The 16,972-nt window shown below is 46.2% G+C and overlaps 1 protein-coding gene across 8 annotated transcripts in view; it reads left to right on the top strand.

Moving 5' to 3' along the window:
• Positions 1–16,972, top strand: part of RAP1GAP2 (RAP1 GTPase activating protein 2) — a 227,885-nt gene that overhangs the window by 184,342 nt on the left and 26,571 nt on the right. For all 8 annotated transcript variants that reach the window (XR_015243925.1, XM_086686312.1, XM_086686316.1 and 5 more), the window contains 4 exons: positions 1,809–1,892; positions 7,483–7,583; positions 9,867–9,996; positions 14,518–14,673. Coding sequence is in view for 7 of the 8 variants with exons in the window: in XM_086686312.1 (XP_086542438.1) it covers positions 1,809–1,892; positions 7,483–7,583; positions 9,867–9,996; positions 14,518–14,673 (471 nt within the window). In the remaining variant the exon portion in view is untranslated. The remainder of the gene's footprint in view (positions 1–1,808; positions 1,893–7,482; positions 7,584–9,866; positions 9,997–14,517; positions 14,674–16,972) is intronic.

The raw sequence follows: 16,972 nt of genomic DNA, 5'->3' as shown, positions 1-16,972 counted from the left end.
TAAATTGGCCACAGGAAGAGAGCCAGTGTACTGAGCGCCTCCTCACGAGCCTGCAGGGCCCGGGAGTGGAAACAGAGCTGTGCAGTGAGTGCTGACACCGGGGCAGCTGAGGCTTGCTGAGGCTGGTTCAGTCCATTCCCCGAGTCCCACTTCTGATAGCTAGGGACCATGAGGTGAGATGTTTGGCGGGGAAGAGAGGCCCTGTCCTGGCTGAGACCTCCAGAACGCCCTGGAACAAACGCCTTGAATGTTCACGGTTGGGCTTGACACCATTTATCCCTGTGCAGTGGCTGAGTTAATGACAGGGTCCTCTCCTGCCCAGAGAATGTGCCAGAGCCCTTCTCTCAGACACCTCTTGTTAGCCTGAGCATCTGCAGGCACTTAACAGTGCCCTCCACTGAACTCTGTCGCTCCGAGTGCCCTCCCTCTCGTAATTAAAGCTGAATTAGTGAGGTTTAACCACACATTAAAGCCCCATCCTAAAGGCCTAGCTTAACCACAAGTTTGGCAATTTTTGTCATCAAATCCTATCCACTGAGAGAACCCAGCGACGCTCATGTGCACGGGTCTCTCTGTAACTTGGAAAGCCTCCAGCTCTGGTGATCATGGAAGAGCCGCTGTATTTTCGTGTTTTCTATATTTGAAGCGCTGCTTGGTCCAGCTGCGGTGTTCATCTGGCCGAGATGTGTGCAAGGTTTTAAAATCCACAGGGTTGAGAATGTTCCTTGGAAGGTCTCCATGGCTGGATGCCTCTTCCCTGGCAGGACAGCTGCTCTTCACCTTTGACTCATTCCATGTGGGAGTGGGGTCCCCCTCTGGGCTTGGGCAGCAGCAGTGCTATTCCACGGGGAGCTGTGAAGTGTCCATTTCCTCAGGCAGCTGAGAGCCTCAGTGGCTCACATATGCTAGCCGACAGTCACGCCTTGTTCTTCCTGTTGTATAACACACGGTCAGTTCCCTCCTTTTTACTGCAGGGACTGTCCCAGTAACTATCCCAGTAACACCCAGATCTCCCCTTTCCTAAGAAGCTGGTTCAGCTCTAATCTTTCTGGAGGATTACGTTGATGGTGATGATGATAGCTGCTCTGTGCTCAGCACTTTATGTGCTCGGTCTGATTGAATCTTAACAACCACACGTCTCCATTTAATGGATGAGGAAACTGAGGCCCAGAGAAGTAAAGTGGCATGCTCAGGGCTATACAGGTAAAAGCAGCGGGTTCAAGATCTAGAGTTTCGTGCTTCTGAGCCCTGGATACCAACTCTGAAGCAAAACAGAAAATTAAATAGAACCAATGCTTGGGGTTCTTTTTTAAAAATTTTTCCCCACTCTTTGCAGATTGTAATAGGGCTGTATGTTCCTCCTTAGAGGCCTTTCATTTGATGGGTAACAGGGATTGAAGTCTAGGCATAAGCAGGGCCTTGCTCAAAATCATACTGCTGATCAGAGGTGTAATTAGAGCCAGCGTCTTCCTCACTGACCACTTTTGGGGTCCTGGCTTCCCTTTTTATACCACAGCTAAGGCACTGGAGTAAGTCCCGTTCCTTGAGTCCTGCTGGGTTCCCCGTGTGCCCAGATCTTGGCCTGCAGATCTGGATGGGAATGGAATGGTGATCCAGAAGTTTGGCCGCGCTGGGGGAAGCCTGGGTCTGGGAACTAGGTGTAACTTCTGGCTTCACCCTTTGTCTCCCTCCATATTCACGGATGTCTCACACTGGGGGGCGTATTCTCCACCAAAATGGGTGTTTCCCCATCTGTTTGCGTCCAAGTTAATAAACAATCTGATTTTTTTCTCCCCACATTTTCCCAGGCCTCCCAAATGATTGTGTCCTATGATGAGCACGATGTCAACAACACATTCAAATTTGGGGTCATTTATCAAAAAGCCAGGCAGGTAAGCACCACACATCTGTACTGGTCGCCATATGGCGTCGATTCTCCCTGGGGACGCTTCGCCTCCCCCAGGCACAGGAGCCCTGCGGCAGGGTCTTACACGTGCCGGATACAGCAGCCACCTTTCACATAGGAATTAGGCTGGAGGTGACAGAATCGCCAAGGCGGGCTGCTTCTCACAAGGAGGCCTGCAGATCCTTTAAACGGTAATATAGTTTTCCATACAGTAAATTTGACTTCTTCCTGGCGGCTCCTCTCAACTGGGGGCTGTGTTGTCACAAGAAAAATCAGACTGGGTCGGGGGGTACGGATCAACACAAGCTGCTTTCTCCTTGCTTGTCCTTCTCCCAGCTGGGAGTTAGCTTTTTCTCCCGGAACTTCCTTAGATTGCTGGGGCATGGCGTGCCTCTCTTCCCGCTCTGAGTTCAGCCATGTCAGGCTGGTTGCTGGAGATCAACCGCAGTGGAAGTATTTACGCCGTGGAAATCGGCAAACCAGGGCTTCCGTTTTCCCTCGCTGGAAAAGTGGTGATTGAAAAATATATCAGTACACCACTGCTCATGCCCCTCGGTCTCTTGTAGCATTTATATGCTGCCTTGGGGTTAGTTGATCAGAGCGATTCTCAAAGTATGTTCCGTGAGACACTAGCCTGGTGAGGTACTCTGTGAACAAATGACTCGTGGGGGTGGGGCAGTTGTGTGGGAACATTTTACAGGCTCTAAGAACCCCCAAGGTAAAGAGCTTTTATAAATTTGTTGAACTCAGTGTTTCCCATACTTATCTGACCACAAGACCACAAACTTCCCATCTTGTCTACCGTGAACATTTATTAACATCCTGAGCAGTGGTCTTTGAACACACCCGTGTTTCCTCACCTAGGTTGTATGAAAGAAGGTTCCACAGGTTCCAAGGTTCATCTTGGTATCATCTAAGGGCCTAGCATGGTGATTTTATAGAAATACTCATAACTTTTTTGCTGTGTGAAATAATGGACAAAAGTTTTGATGCTCTTATGGTACATTGATTGTATCTTTCAGTATTATCTGTGGGGTTTTTTTGTTGTGTGTGTGTGTGTGTGTGTGTGTGTGTGTGTGTGTGATGATGTCTTTCTGGCCTAGATGATAGCTGACTTCCTTGTGTGAGGCTATTAGACCACGAGAGACATGTGTTTGCTTAAAAACATTCTAATTAAGTAAAGAGTTTAGGAGCTGAAAGGCCAACACAGATGAATCTTATAATTGGAAGGAGATTATTCAGGTAGCTGCTCTAATTATTTTTCCATATTGCATATTTATTTTGTACAGCTCTGCTAATACACCCCCCCCCCCCAATTAAAGTTCTTCACTTGTGAAATTTACCATAGCAGATCTCATCGGGTGATTACAATCCAGTGTTCCAGCAAAATTATAATTACTGAACATTAACCATCCACCTCTGAGAAGGAGTCTGTATATTGTTTATTTACCTGATGCTGCTGAGCCAAGGTGGAGGCATGTGGGGAGATAAAAGTCTTTTTTTTTTTTTTAAGACTTTTTAAAAAGTTGTTTTGCAAACCTATATTTGCAGGGCAGTTAGTACAAACATTTGTTGCACGATAGCTCTGTGCTGTTCTTAGGATATAAGTAAGTCCCATCTGATTCTCCCGTCTGTCTGGCACTGTGCTAAGTGCATTGGGGGATATGGTGATGACTAACACCCCCTCCCTGAGTGCATGGTCAAACTCACAGCCAGGGTAAAAATGAAGACAATGCTAATACCAGGCTACCTGTAAATCCTAGAGAGAGGTGCATCCCCCAAGTACATAAGCTGGATTGTTTTCCAGTACGAGATGTCTATTGCCTGGAAGCGGCTCTTCTCCCACATTCTGGCCTCAGGATGAGGGGTAAACAGCATGCTGAGTCAGAGTTTGATGCCTTGGCGGCATGCTGTATAGATCAGGGGTCAGCACACTTTCTGTAAAGGGCCGGATAGTTAATGTTTTAGACTTCATGAGCCATACTATCTCTGTTGCAACTACCCAGTCCTGCCTTTGTAGTGCAAAAGCAACCATCGACAAAACTAAATGAATTGTCCTGGCTGTGTTCCAGTAAAACTTTATTTATAAAAACAGGCAGCAAGCTGGACATGGCCCAGAGGCCGTAGTTTGCTGACCCCTGCTAGAGAGCGGTATTTCCCCAGCTTCAGACATTCATAAATGACATTCAAGATCGTATTGTCTACCATATGCCTCGGTTATCCTTTTTTCACGCCTATACTATTAACTACTTAACATTTTCTTTAAAAAGTTTTTTTTTTCACCTTAAATGTCTTTCTTGTTTAAAGGAAACTACTCTAATTAGAAAATCGGTATCCCTTGCATGAAATGAAGGTAGTTCTAAAAAGAAATACAGAATTGTTAAAACAGAGTTATTAAAATCTAGCTAGATTCTGTTGCTTATTGAGGGCATAGAACCTGAGGTCTGCTCTTTTTTGTTATAAAGCAGGTGTTGAGGAGGTGCGGAAGGATCACCTATTAGAGACTTTCTCCTTGAAGTGGTTGTGTGTACTAGAGTTTCCTCGTATCCTCTGCAGCTGTTCATTGCTGTCCGTGGACGTTTGCAGAACGTCAGCTGTTTGCCGATCCCGCCACGGTGGGCAGAGCCTGTCTGTCAGGCAGGGCCATGTGGTGTCTTATGCCTGTCATAAGTACAGGGCTTTACTACTGTTTGTAGCTTTGCTTTCTATTTTTTAAAAATCATTAAACTTTTAATTTCTAGCTATATGTAGATTGACGTGCAGTTCTAAGAAATAATACAGAGAGCTCTTGTGTATCTCTGCTCAGTTTTCCCCAAAGGTAATGTCTCATAAAACTGTAGTGTAATATTACAGCCAGGATACTGACATTGATACAGTCCTCAGACCTTGTCTAGACTTCCACAGTTTTACGTGTGACCATCTGTGGGGTGTGTGTGTGTGTGTGTGTGTGTGTGTGTGTGTGTATTTTGTTGTGTATAATTTTTTTAATGTTTATTTATTTTTGAGAGAGAGAGAGAGAGAGATAGAGGAAGGGAGAGAGAGAGAGACCATGCGAGTGGGGAAGGGGCAGAGAGAGGGAGACACAGAATCTGAAGCAGGCTCCAGGCTCTGAGTTGTCAGCATAGAGCCTGGCACGGGATTCAAACTCACAGAAGGTGAGATCATGACCTGAGCCCAAGTTGAATGCTTAACCACCTGAGCCACCCAGGCGCCCCTGTTGTATATAATTTTATCATGTGTGTAGGCTTCACGGTCAAGGTACAGGAGAAGTCCACCAACACAGGATTCCTGTGTGACCCCTTCATAACCCTGCCAGCCCCCCTTTCGCCTCCATGATCCCTTCCAACCTCCAGTCCTCAACCCCTGGCAACCACTAATCTATTCTCCAATTTCTAAAACTTTGTCATTTCACAAATGTTATATAAATGGAATCATATAATATATAACCTTTGGGGATTGGCTTTTTTTCCCTCAGTGAGATTCATCCAAATCCTTAAGTGTATCAATAGTGTTTATTTCTTTTCATGGCCGAATAGTATTCCATGGTATAAATATACCACAGTCTGTTTAACTGTTCACCCTTTGAGGGATAGCTGGGTGCTTTCCAGTTTGAGGCTATTATGGATAAAGCTGCTATGAACATTTGTATACAGGTTTTTGTGTGAACATAAATTTTTCATTTCTCTGGGGTAATGCTTAGGAGCATATGCTGGGTTATATGGTGATTACACATTCAGTTTTGTAAGAAGCTGCCAAACTGTTTTCTAGAGTGGTGGTTCCAGTCTGCATTCCTACCAGCAATGTATGAGTCACCCCTTTCCTCTACCTCCTTACCAGCATTTGGTGTTGTTACTATTTTTTAATTTTAGCCATTCTGATAGATGTGTAGTGATATCTCATAATGGTTTTAATTTGCATTTCCCTAATGGCGGCTAATGGTGTTGAACATCTTTTCATGTGCTTATTTGCCATCTGTGTATATCTCTTTGGGCGAAATGACTGTTTACGTCTTTTCACCATTTTCTTTTTCTTTTTCTTTTTTTTCATAAAGGTTTTATTTAAAAAAATTTTTTTAATGTTTATTTTTGAGAGAGAGAGACAGAGCACATGCGAGGGAAGAGCAGAGAGAGAGGGAGACACAGAATCCGAAGCAGGTTCCAGGCTCTGAGCTGTCGGCACAGAGCCCAACGCGGGGCTTGAACCCATGAACCACAAGATCGTGTCCTGAGCTGAAGTTGGAGGCTTAACTGACTGAGCCACCCAAGCGCCCCTATAAAGGTTTTATTTTTGAGTAATCTTTACACCTAACATGGGACTCAAACTCACAACCCTGAGATCAAGAGTCTCATGCTCTACCAACTGAGCCAGCTAGGCATCCCTCTTTTGACCATTTCCTGATTGGATTATTATTGTTATTACTATTATTAATTATTTTACTGTTCAAAAACTTTTTATAACAGCTTTACTGAGGTATAACTCACAATACCGTTCACAGTGGTTTGAGAATTCTCAATAAAGTGGTTTCGAGTATATTCACGTGCTTGTGAAACCATCACCACTATCTAACTCCAGAAAATTTTCATTAATCCCCAGAGAAACTCCATGCCCATTAGCAGTCACTCTTTCCCCATTCTCTCCAGCTCCTCTCACCACGAAGCTCCTTTCTGCCTCGAGGGATTTGCCTGTTCTGGACACTTCATGTAAATGGAATCATAACATGAGGCCTTTTATGTCTAGTTTCTTTTGCTTAACATGTTTTCAGAGTTCATCCATGTTTTGCATCCAGTACTGCACTCCTTTGACAAAATTATGTGTTATTGTATGGACATACCACATTTCGTATATCCGTTTGTCCGCCGATGGACATTTTGGTTGTTCCCACTTTTGGGCTATTACGAAGAATGCTGCTATTAACATCCATGTACAAGTTTTTGTGTGGACTTATGTTTTCATTTTTCTTGGATATATTCTTAGGAGTAGAATTGCTGGGCCATATGGTAACTCTATGCTTAGCTTTTTGAAGAACTGCCCGACTGTTTTCCAGAGAGACAGCACCATGTTACATTCCCACCAGCAGTGTATGAGGCTTCTGATTTTTCTATGTCCTCGCCAACATTTCTTGTCTTTCTTTTTGATGAGAGCCATCCAGTGGGTGTGAAGTGGTATCCCACTATAACTTTGATTACTGCTGAGTTTTGAGAGTTCTTTGTATATTCTAGATACTAGTCCTCTGTTAGAAGTCCAACCATTAATTTTTAACTTACGGATTGGCTTTTGGTATCAACTCTAAGAATTCTTTGCTTCAGCGTTGCCTTTTATACTGACCAGCAGCATTTGTTGAAATAGAGAGACGTCAACCACCAGCCCCGAGAATCCAGCTCTGTTGATTGAGCCTTTATTTGTCCTTCCTCCAGTCAAGCAGACCCACTTGTTGGCGAATGTGGGGGGATGGGGAGGAAGGAAGAAAAGGACCAGGTAGCTGGACAGCCACATTCTGTCCTTTGGCATCAAGAAGCATCAGAGGTATCAAGAAGGCCTTTTCTAAACTCTTACAGCTGATTCTGTTTCTCTTTCAGACCCTGGAGGAGGAGCTATTTGGGAACAATGAGGAGAGCCCAGCTTTCAAGGAGTTCTTGGACCTGCTGGGGGACACGATCACACTGCAGGACTTCAAAGGGTGGGTTTTGGCCAAGTGATGGCTCTGCCTCCACTGATGACACCTTAGAGGAAGGGAGAGGGGAGACCGCTGAGTCTCAGAGGGTATGTGAGAGGTAAAAACATACACTAGAGACGTGGGATTATTTTTCAGCGAGTGATCAATGATCATCTGCATTCCTGAGGAAACGGATGATGTGGGGGATAATCCAGAAAGGCATGTTGTCTGAGAGGCACTGACATTGGCCTTCTGATAAATGATGAAACAGCTCCAGCCTCAGATTTGTCCTCCTAATTACATTTGGCTCTGACCAAGAGGGAAATGAATCCACCTACCCTGTCACTCACCTGCCAGGTCTTCTGGAGGCCTGATGAGCCTCAGGAAAGAGGGCCCTGTGTAATTTGGGGAGAAGTGGCCCATTTCAGATAATGTTTAAAAAGGTTGGATAATTAAGAGTTGGTAGAAATACGGTAATCTCCCTGGCAAGACTCCATGCAACCGTCTCTGGTTCTGCAAGTGGACAGAAAGAATACTGGGGCTATTGCTTGGAAAACTCTGGCCCTTGATCTTCCTTGACAAAGGCAACGTTTGAGAAGGGTCTTCAGGCCTGGCCCTCCTGTTCTATGCTTCGTGGCTGGCACATGGCTGAGCCCCAAGAATTCCCCACGTCAGCAGCCAAATTAACAGGATCTCCTCTAACATGTGTGAAAGCACACAGCTCTGGGCCCGGTGTGTAGCAGGTGTTCAGTAATCACTTTTTTCCTCCGCCCCCTTCTCTCCTCCTCTTCCATCTTCTTCTCGCCCCTCTTCCTCTGTCTTACTCCCCCTGCAAGGTCATCACTGCCATCTGGAGTCAATCACACATGAGTTAAAATCCCACCTCCGCCACTTATTGGCTCTGTGACTTTGAATAAGCTAATAACCTCCAGAAGCCTCGGTTTCCTCATCTGTAAAAGGGAGATAAAGATAGTACTGACCCCACCAGGTTGTTAAGGGATTAAAATGGATAACAGTGTGTGAAGCACTTTTTATGCCACCTTCCATTGACTCTGAGATGCCATCATTGCAAGATGCATCCTGATTTTCAGAGATGTTAAGATATGAAAAAATGTGTGCTTTAGAATAGACGAAATAGGGGTGCCTGGGTGGTTCAGTCGATTAAGCGTCCGACTTCGGCTCAGGTCATGATCCTGTGCTTTGTGGGTTCAAGCCCCGCGTCAGGCTCTGCGCTAACAGCTTGGAGCCTGGAGCCTGCTTTGCGTTCCGTGTCTCCCTCTCTGTCTCTGCCCCTCCCCCGCTCATGCTCTGTCTCACTCTGTCTCAAAAGTAAACAAGCATTACAAAAATATTTTAGAATAGATGAAATAAAGTGTATTAAAGCCAGAAAGGACCCTAGAGATCATGTACTTCTGTCCCCTTATTGTATAGAGAAAGGAAACTGAGACCTAGCCAGATTAAGTGGTGTGCCCAAGATCATGTGCTGACTTGGTGGCCGAAGAAGGTTTAGAACCTGGAGAGCCGGACTCCTGGCCTGGTGAGCTTTCCTCCATGCCAGGCTGAGCACATTTTCTGGTTTGTATTACAGCGCTTGTGGGGACTGACATCCAGGGTCTGTTTTATTTCATTTTCTTAAAGGAACCTACATCTTCCTCTCCTTGCTGAAGAATATGATCCATGGCTAGAAGCCACATGTCTGTAAAGGAAGAAGGGGCAGTTCCTGGAAGCTGTTATATAAATGGAATCATACAATATATGGTGATATAAGTTCCTTAGTATTTTTCATCCCTGCCTTGAGGAGATAAGCAGAGAGGGGCTCCTCGGACACCTCTAGGTTGGGTGCTGCTTCTCTGGGTCCCCACATCAGGCGCTGGCTAGTTAGGAATCCAGCATCTGTCATCTCTTCAGGCTCACTCTGGATGCTTCCAATAGGATGGCTGGTTGCCCTGGCTCTGTGCTGAAGACTTTGGACATGCCTTGCAGGGAAGAAAGGCTTATGCACAGCCTTGAGGGCCACTGGCACCTGGATGACATTTGTCTTGGGATTGTGGATGGGCAGCCTCCCTTCCTATGTGACCATATGGATGTTCTGCCTTTGTTTTCAATAATAGACTGACCTACGGTTAAAACTTTAGGACTCGTCTGCCCAGAAGCACAGAGCTCCCTGCGATGCCCATATCATTCTCTCTGTGCCCTCACTCTCACATGTCTTCTCATTCATTCTCCTACCCCCCATATCCTCAGGGGAGGTTGTACCAAGAAGCCCACTTGTCCTCACCCTGTGCTCTTGCCCTGTTTTCCTGACAGTTTCCGAGGCGGCCTGGATGTGACCCACGGACAGACGGGGGTGGAATCGGTATACACGATATTCCGGGACAGGGAGATCATGTTTCACGTCTCCACAAAGCTGCCGTTTACTGAGGGAGACGCCCAGCAGGTAACCTGGTTCCAGAGGGCTTCGGGAGCATGGGGCATGTGAGGTGAAAGCCTGCTTCTGGTCTTAGATACTTGAGGGACTGCGGTCCCCTCCCCATTTTCTTAATCCAGAGGCTTGTTTAGCTGTTCTCATGGAAGTCTGTTCCATCGTGTTATCTCCCCACCACTTTGACCGCTGGGGCACCTGCAGCTCCGCGTGGTTAAAAGACCATGTCCTGCTTGATGAGGGGCGGAGCTGGGAGCAGAGCCCAAGTGCCCTGCTCGCGTAGGGTGCTCGCGAACAGTACCCGATGGAGTTTGCAGATAGCAGCTTGACGCCAGCCCTGCCACTTAGGGGTGTGTGATTCCAGGCAAGCTGGGTAACCTGGTGACCTCGTGGTCCTCAGCTGTAAAACGGGGATGATACCACCTAAATCAGGGGCTTGTTGCGGGCATCACAGAAGGTTCGGAGCATAGCGCTTAGTATGCTGCCTGGCTTGTGGCAGGCTACCTTCCTGACAGCTGTCCAGTCTGCAGGCCACTGGGCTGTTTGTCCTTCTTCCTGCCCCAGTGATGGATGGCAAGGTGCTCATTGCCTGAGACACCCCCCCGCCTTCCAGCCTTTCTAGTCTCACGGCCTCGTCTCCTGCCTGTGGGCAGGAATTCGGCCTTTACCTGAACCGGGGTGAGACTTCTGCCTCCAGTGTCTTCCCGTCTTCTCTCTCATTTGTGGCTTCTGATGGGCCCTGAGACCAGCAGCCGAGGCCTGGCCGTTGCGCCATCTGCCCCTTTCCACTCTTTATGCCTTTTCAGTCTCCAGGAAAATCAGAAAGGGAGGTAGGCTCTTCACCAGACTCTGACCCATTCCTTTCTGAGCAGGGAGCTGAGGAGGGAGCACAGATGTAGTACTGTAAACATAGTGCCTGGCTTCTTAGGAAAAAGGGAAATTGGCAAACGAGACTGTGATTTGGCTCTAAAATAACCACTGAATGTTCCAGAAACAAATGGGAGCAGGATTCCTTTTGAATCCAAAGTAGGTTTTCTCTCCACATTTTTACCTTAGTCTCTGTTCCCTCATGGCCTCCTCATGCCCTGCCCCAGCCTGGGGCTCTCTTTCAGTCTCACCTGTATTCAGTGGGAAGTACACAGAGCCTTCTGCAAGGACTAAATAAGTATTAATTTTCTCTTCCCAAGAAATGGGAGGCAGTGGGTGGAATACGTGAGGCAATTTGTGTAAAAGTACCCAGCACGGGTTCAGTTTATAGTAAATGAGAAATTCAATGTGGAACATAGGGCCTGCATTCAGTAAGTGCTTAATAAAGGAACAAATGTGTAGGTAAGCGCCTAGCCAGAACTTAGCGTACAGGAGGGCCCTAACTGTTGAAATCGTGTGTGAACAGCCCAGCATGGTCCTCACACACAGGTGCTCAGTGATTGAGATCACCTGTGAAAGCACCTGGCACAGTTTGGGACTCTGAATCAGGGTTGTTTGCCCATGACCTCTGCCGAGCCAGGTTGCCCTCCTTCTCTGAGCATGGCTCTCCTTCCCTCTGCTATAGAATGATCCGTCCGCTAATCCCTGCTCATCCACATTTCTGTCAAGCACTGTCTTCCCCCCACCTCCTCTTCCAGGAAGCCTTCTCAGATTAGCATAAGGCCTCTGATTTTATTCTCCTCTCTGCCTCCATAATGCTGGACACTTCGTGTGTGGCAGCTGATTTAGCACATGCTGGCTGGTGCCTTTGTTACTGTCCTCAGGTAGCTTCATCTGAGTTTGTGTGTCTTCTGGATCAGTTACAGGCTTTACCAGCAAAACTCATCCCTCACCTTTTTTTTTTCTTTTTGATTTATTTTTTATTTTTTAAAATTTATATCCAAATTAGTATATAGTGAAGCAATGATTTCAGTAGATTCCTTAATGCCCCTTACCCATTTAGTCCATCCCCCCTCCCACAACCCCTCCAGCAACCCTCAGTTTGTTCTCCATATTTATGAGTCTCTTTTGTTTTGTCCCTCTCCCTGTTTTTATATTATTTTTGTTTCCCTTCCCTTGTGTTCATTTGTTTTGTCTCTTAAAGTCCTCATATGAGTGAAGTCATATGATTTTTGTCTTTCTCTGACTAATTTTACTGAGCATAATACCCTCCAGTTCCATCCACATAGTTGCAAATGGCAAGATTTCATTCTTTTTGATTGCTGAGTAATACTTCATTGTGTGTGTGTATGTGTGTGTGTGTGTGTGTGTGTGTGTGTGTGTGTGTGTGTATATATATATATATATATATATATATATATATATATACCACATTTTCTTTATCCATTCATCCATCAATGGACATTTGCGCTTTCCATACTTTGGCTATTATTAATAGTGCTGCTATAAACATGGGAGTGCATGTGTCCCTTCAAAACAGCACACCTGTATCCCTTTGATAAATACCTAGTGGTGCAATTGCTGGGTCTAGGGTAGTTCTATTTTTAATTTTTTGAGGAACCTCCAAACTGTTTTCCAGAGTGGTTGCACCAGTTCGCATTCCCACCAACAATGCAAAAGTATTGCCCTTTCTCCACATCTTCTCCAACGTCTGTTGTTGCCTGAGTTGTTAATGTTAGCCATTCTGACAGGTGTAAGGTGGTATCTCATTGTGGTTTTGATTTGTATTTCCCTGATGATGAGTGATATTGAGCATTTTTTCATGTGTCTGTTGGCCATCTGGATGTCTTCTTTGGAGAACTGTCTAATTCATGTCTTTTGCCCATTTCTTCACTGGATTATTTGTTTTTTTGGCTGTTGAGTTTGATAAGTTCTTTGTAGATTTTGGATATAACCCTTTATCTGATATGTCATTTGCAAATATCTTCTCCCATTCTATCGGTTGCCTTTTAGTTTTGCTGATTGTTTCCTTTGCTGTGCAGAAGCTTTTTATTTTGATGAGGTCCCAGTAGTTCATTTTTGCTTTTGTTTCCCTTGTCTCTGGAGACGTGTTGAGTAAGAAATTGCTGCAGACAAGATCAAAGAGGTTTTTGCCTGCTTTCTCCTTGAGGATTTTGATGGCTTCCTGTCTTACATTGAGGTCTTTCATCCACTTTGAGTTTATTTTTGTGTATGGTGTAAGAAAGTGGTCCAGGTTCATTCTTCTGCATGTTGCTGTCCAGTTTTCCCAGCACCACTTGCTGAAGAGACTGTCTTTATTCCATTGGATATTCTTTCCTGCTTTGTCAAAGATGAGTTGGCCATACGTTTGTGGGTCCATTTCTGGGTTCTCTATTCTGTTCCATTGATCTGAGTGTCTGTTCTTGTGCCAGTACCATACTGTCTTGATGATTACAGCTTTTTAGTATAGCTTGAAGTCTGGGATTGTGATGCCTCCTGCTTTGGTTTTCTTTTTCAAGATTGCTTTGGCTATTCGGGGTCTTTTCTGGTTCCATACAAATTTTGGGATTGTTTGTTCTAGCTCTATGAAGAATGCTGGTGTTACTTTGATAGGATCGCATTGAATATGTAGATTGCTTTGGGTAGTATAGACATTTTATTATTATTTTTTTCAACGTTTATTTATTTATTTTTGGGACAGAGAGAGACAGAGCATGAACGGGGGAGGGGCAGAGAGAGAGGGAGACACAGAATCGGAAACAGGCTCCAGGCTCTGAGCCATCAGCCCAGAGCCTGACGCGGGGCTTGAACTCACGGACCGCGAGATCGTGACCTGGCTGAAGTCGGACGCTTAACCGACTGCGCCACCCAGGCGCCCCCATTGACATTTTAGTAAAATTTGTTCTTCCCATCCAGGAGCATGGAATCTTCTTCCATTTCTTTGTATCTTCTTCAATTTCTTTCATCAGCTTTCTATAGTTTTCAGTGTATAGATTTTTTACCTCTTTGGTTAGATTTATTCCTAGGTATTTTGTGGTTTTTGGTGCAACTGTAAATCGGATCGATTCCTTGATTTCTCGTTCTGTCGCTTCATGGTTGGTGTATAGAAATGCAGCCGATATCTGTGCACTGATTTTATATCCTGCAACTTTCCTGAATTTATGAATCAGTTCCAGCAGTTTTTTGGTGGAATCTTTTGGGTTTTCCATGTAGAGTATCATGTCATCTGTGAAGAGTGAAAGTTTGACCTCCTCCTGGCCGATTTGGATGCCTTTTATTTCTTTGTGTTGTCTGATTGCAGAGGCTAAGACTTCCAATACCATGCTGAATAACAGTGGCGAGAGTAGACATCCCTGCCTTGTTCCTGACCTTAGGGGGAGTTGCCCCTCACCTTTTAACCATCCTCCACGAGCCCCAAGTCAGGGCTCTGCATGCTTTGGAGCTCAGTAAGATATGCTTGCTAGCCTCTACCTAATATCTTAGGTGTCTCCCCCAGTTTTTCTTTTTGGTGGCTTCTAAAGATTGAAAAAAAAGCCCCTGGAGAGGTAGGTCTCAGAGTTTCAGGATTTATATATAAAGATAGAATAATGAGGAATTTCCTAGATAGATCTATCCTGTTTTCAGGATATTCCTTGCTGGCTTATAACAATGGAACACTTTTCTGTTTAGCTCCAGAGAAAGAGACACATTGGGAATGACATTGTGGCCATCATCTTCCAAGAAGAAAACACACCGTTTGTCCCAGATATGATTGCCTCCAACTTCTTACATGCCTACATTGTTGTGCAGGTCGAGAATCCGGGCACAGAGACCCCATCCTACAAGGTGAGGAGAACGTTGGAGGAAGTGGTGGGCCCAGGCACTTCACCACATCTTACGGATTTAGTGAAATCAAGGACCGTTAGTTCTCAGTGGCTCCATTCCACTCCAAAATGGTACTCCTAGTGTTGGTATGATCAGTTTTCTAGAAATCCTAGGTTTCTGTGATTTGGGAGCCAAGAGGCCTTCCTTATGAGGTCATATCCTCCATCTGGCTGCTTCCAGGTTCAATAGCATCCAACTCAAGGGTTGAGAAGCCCCCAGTGCCTCTGTTTGGAATCTGGTAATGCCATTGGCTGGACTAAGGCAGAGCCAGGGGAGAGGAACAAAAGAGAGGAGGGTGGGGAGGACTATCAGGAAAGGGAAGGGAAGAGGTGTGGTAACAAGGGGAAGAAAGGAAAGGAGAAATGTTTATGGTGACAGCGGTGGAGAGCAGGGGGTCCGGCAGACCCTGGCCATGGGGTGGGCTCTTCTTGTTTAGCTGTTCTAGAATAAACCATTGGTCTTAATTTGAAGACTCCCAGGGAGGGGGGGTTGCAAGCACCTGAGTCTAAGTCTGAATCTAAGCCTCCAGATCGATAAGTGGTCTTCCAGGTTGGCTCAGTGTCCTCCCCGATGCAGGGAGGCCCTGGCAGCCCTCACCCTGCCCGTTGCCGATGGCTGTGCCGCCAGCCCTCCGCTCCCCTCCCCTTCTCCGTGAGAAACAATTCTAACCTCTTGGGCAACAGTTTCTATCTCACCGGTGCTGGGGACTGTGGGCTCCAAGGGAGATAGACTGAGGCAGGGTCTTTAAGGTGGATGTTAGTCTTTGAACCTCTTGTGGATATACGCAGAACGCTTATGTGCAAGATGTTGCGTTCATGTGCTTCTTTGCATATTAGGGGGAGAGAGATCAAAGGTCAGATTCTCAGAGGGCTCCCTGTTCCCCAGAAGTGTTAGGAACCACGGTTCTAAGGGAGAGGGAAATGAGCCTGTCGTTGCCAATGGGAACTTGGAATGATCTGAAAATGGAGTAACCGTGTAATAGCTTAGGCCAGTGCTGGTTCCTAGGGCTTACAAAGCCCAAGTGTTTCATGGCCATCTTCATGAAGTATCAACTTTGCTTGAAGATTCTGGAAAGGAAAATGATGTCGTATAATTATTACATCAGTAGAAACCCACATATTTGAGTGCAAAATGCACATCAACTTTAAAAGCAGATATGAGACTACAAACAAAACCCCACACTGTCTCCTACGAGGAAAGCTGACTCTTTTGTCCCCATGTTCATGTTGATGTCCATGCTTCTCCGTCATTGAGCATTTTCAGCTTTTCGGCTGAAAAGTTGCAGAAGCCATGTTTTGGGCATTTCCTTGGAGGATCACCTTCTTAACACCAAAATGGGCATTCCCTTCAAACAGCTGTTTGATTTGTTGATGGAAGCAAGTTTATTCTTTCAGTGCCCCCTGTGTGCTGGGGGTGGGACACGTGGAAGTGACCTACAGGGAAGGGGGAGAGGGCCAGTGAGTGCAGTTCAGCCACCGGGCCACTCAGACAGCCAACTGACTCTCTTCACAGCCAGTGGAGGCAGAGAGCCGTTGGGTAGGATCCTCGAGGTAAAGCTGTGTGGTAGGAGGGCTCCCAGACGCTGCCAGGCAGTCATGTGCGAACGTGTGGCTTGTCTGCTGGGCCTCTGCTGGCAGAAGAGGCCTCTCGTGGAGGTTTAGTATTTGTTTTTAGCTCCTGATAGGAAATGGAACTCAGCTAACTGGCTTCTCCACTTTCTCAAGAGCTTAGTGGGGTGGGAAAATGCAGAGATCCAAAAAAACACCACTCCCCTCCCCTCCACCTCCAGCTTTGATGCCTGAAGTCTTTACCAAGGCTTCTCAGCCAAAGCCCACAGTCCAGGGAGAAGCAGTGTCCTCAGAGAGGGTGGCAATAAACAGAGAAGCAGGACCCACAGGGAGAGCCGTGCTCTGTCCCCAGGCTTTGGGACTGTGTGGTCCACCTGCCGGGCAAACATCCAGGCTTGAAGGCAGACCTGTGAATGGGGCTGGGGATGCAGGGCGTGGGGAGGGAGGCCAGCCTTCCAACATCCTCCCCAGAGCTCTGTCCATTCATATTCCCAGCAGCACCCCAGGTGATGAGAAGACCCGGGAGGACCTGGTCAGATTCCTCAGAGGGTCCAGGGTGAAATGGGACTTTCACTGACCTCTGCAGACTTAGGGGCTATGGCAAAGGAGGGTGAGATATCCCCAGGGGCTGAACAGTGTCCCAGGAGGCCTCCACTGGGGAGGATGAACAGGAAAGAAAAGGAAATAGAGGG

Source organism: Puma concolor, chromosome E1, assembly GCF_028749965.1.
Source record: "Puma concolor isolate L17-30 chromosome E1, mPumCon1.1.hap2, whole genome shotgun sequence".
Taxonomy (NCBI): domain Eukaryota; kingdom Metazoa; phylum Chordata; class Mammalia; order Carnivora; family Felidae; genus Puma; species Puma concolor.
This window is presented reverse-complemented; position numbering and strand designations above follow the sequence as displayed.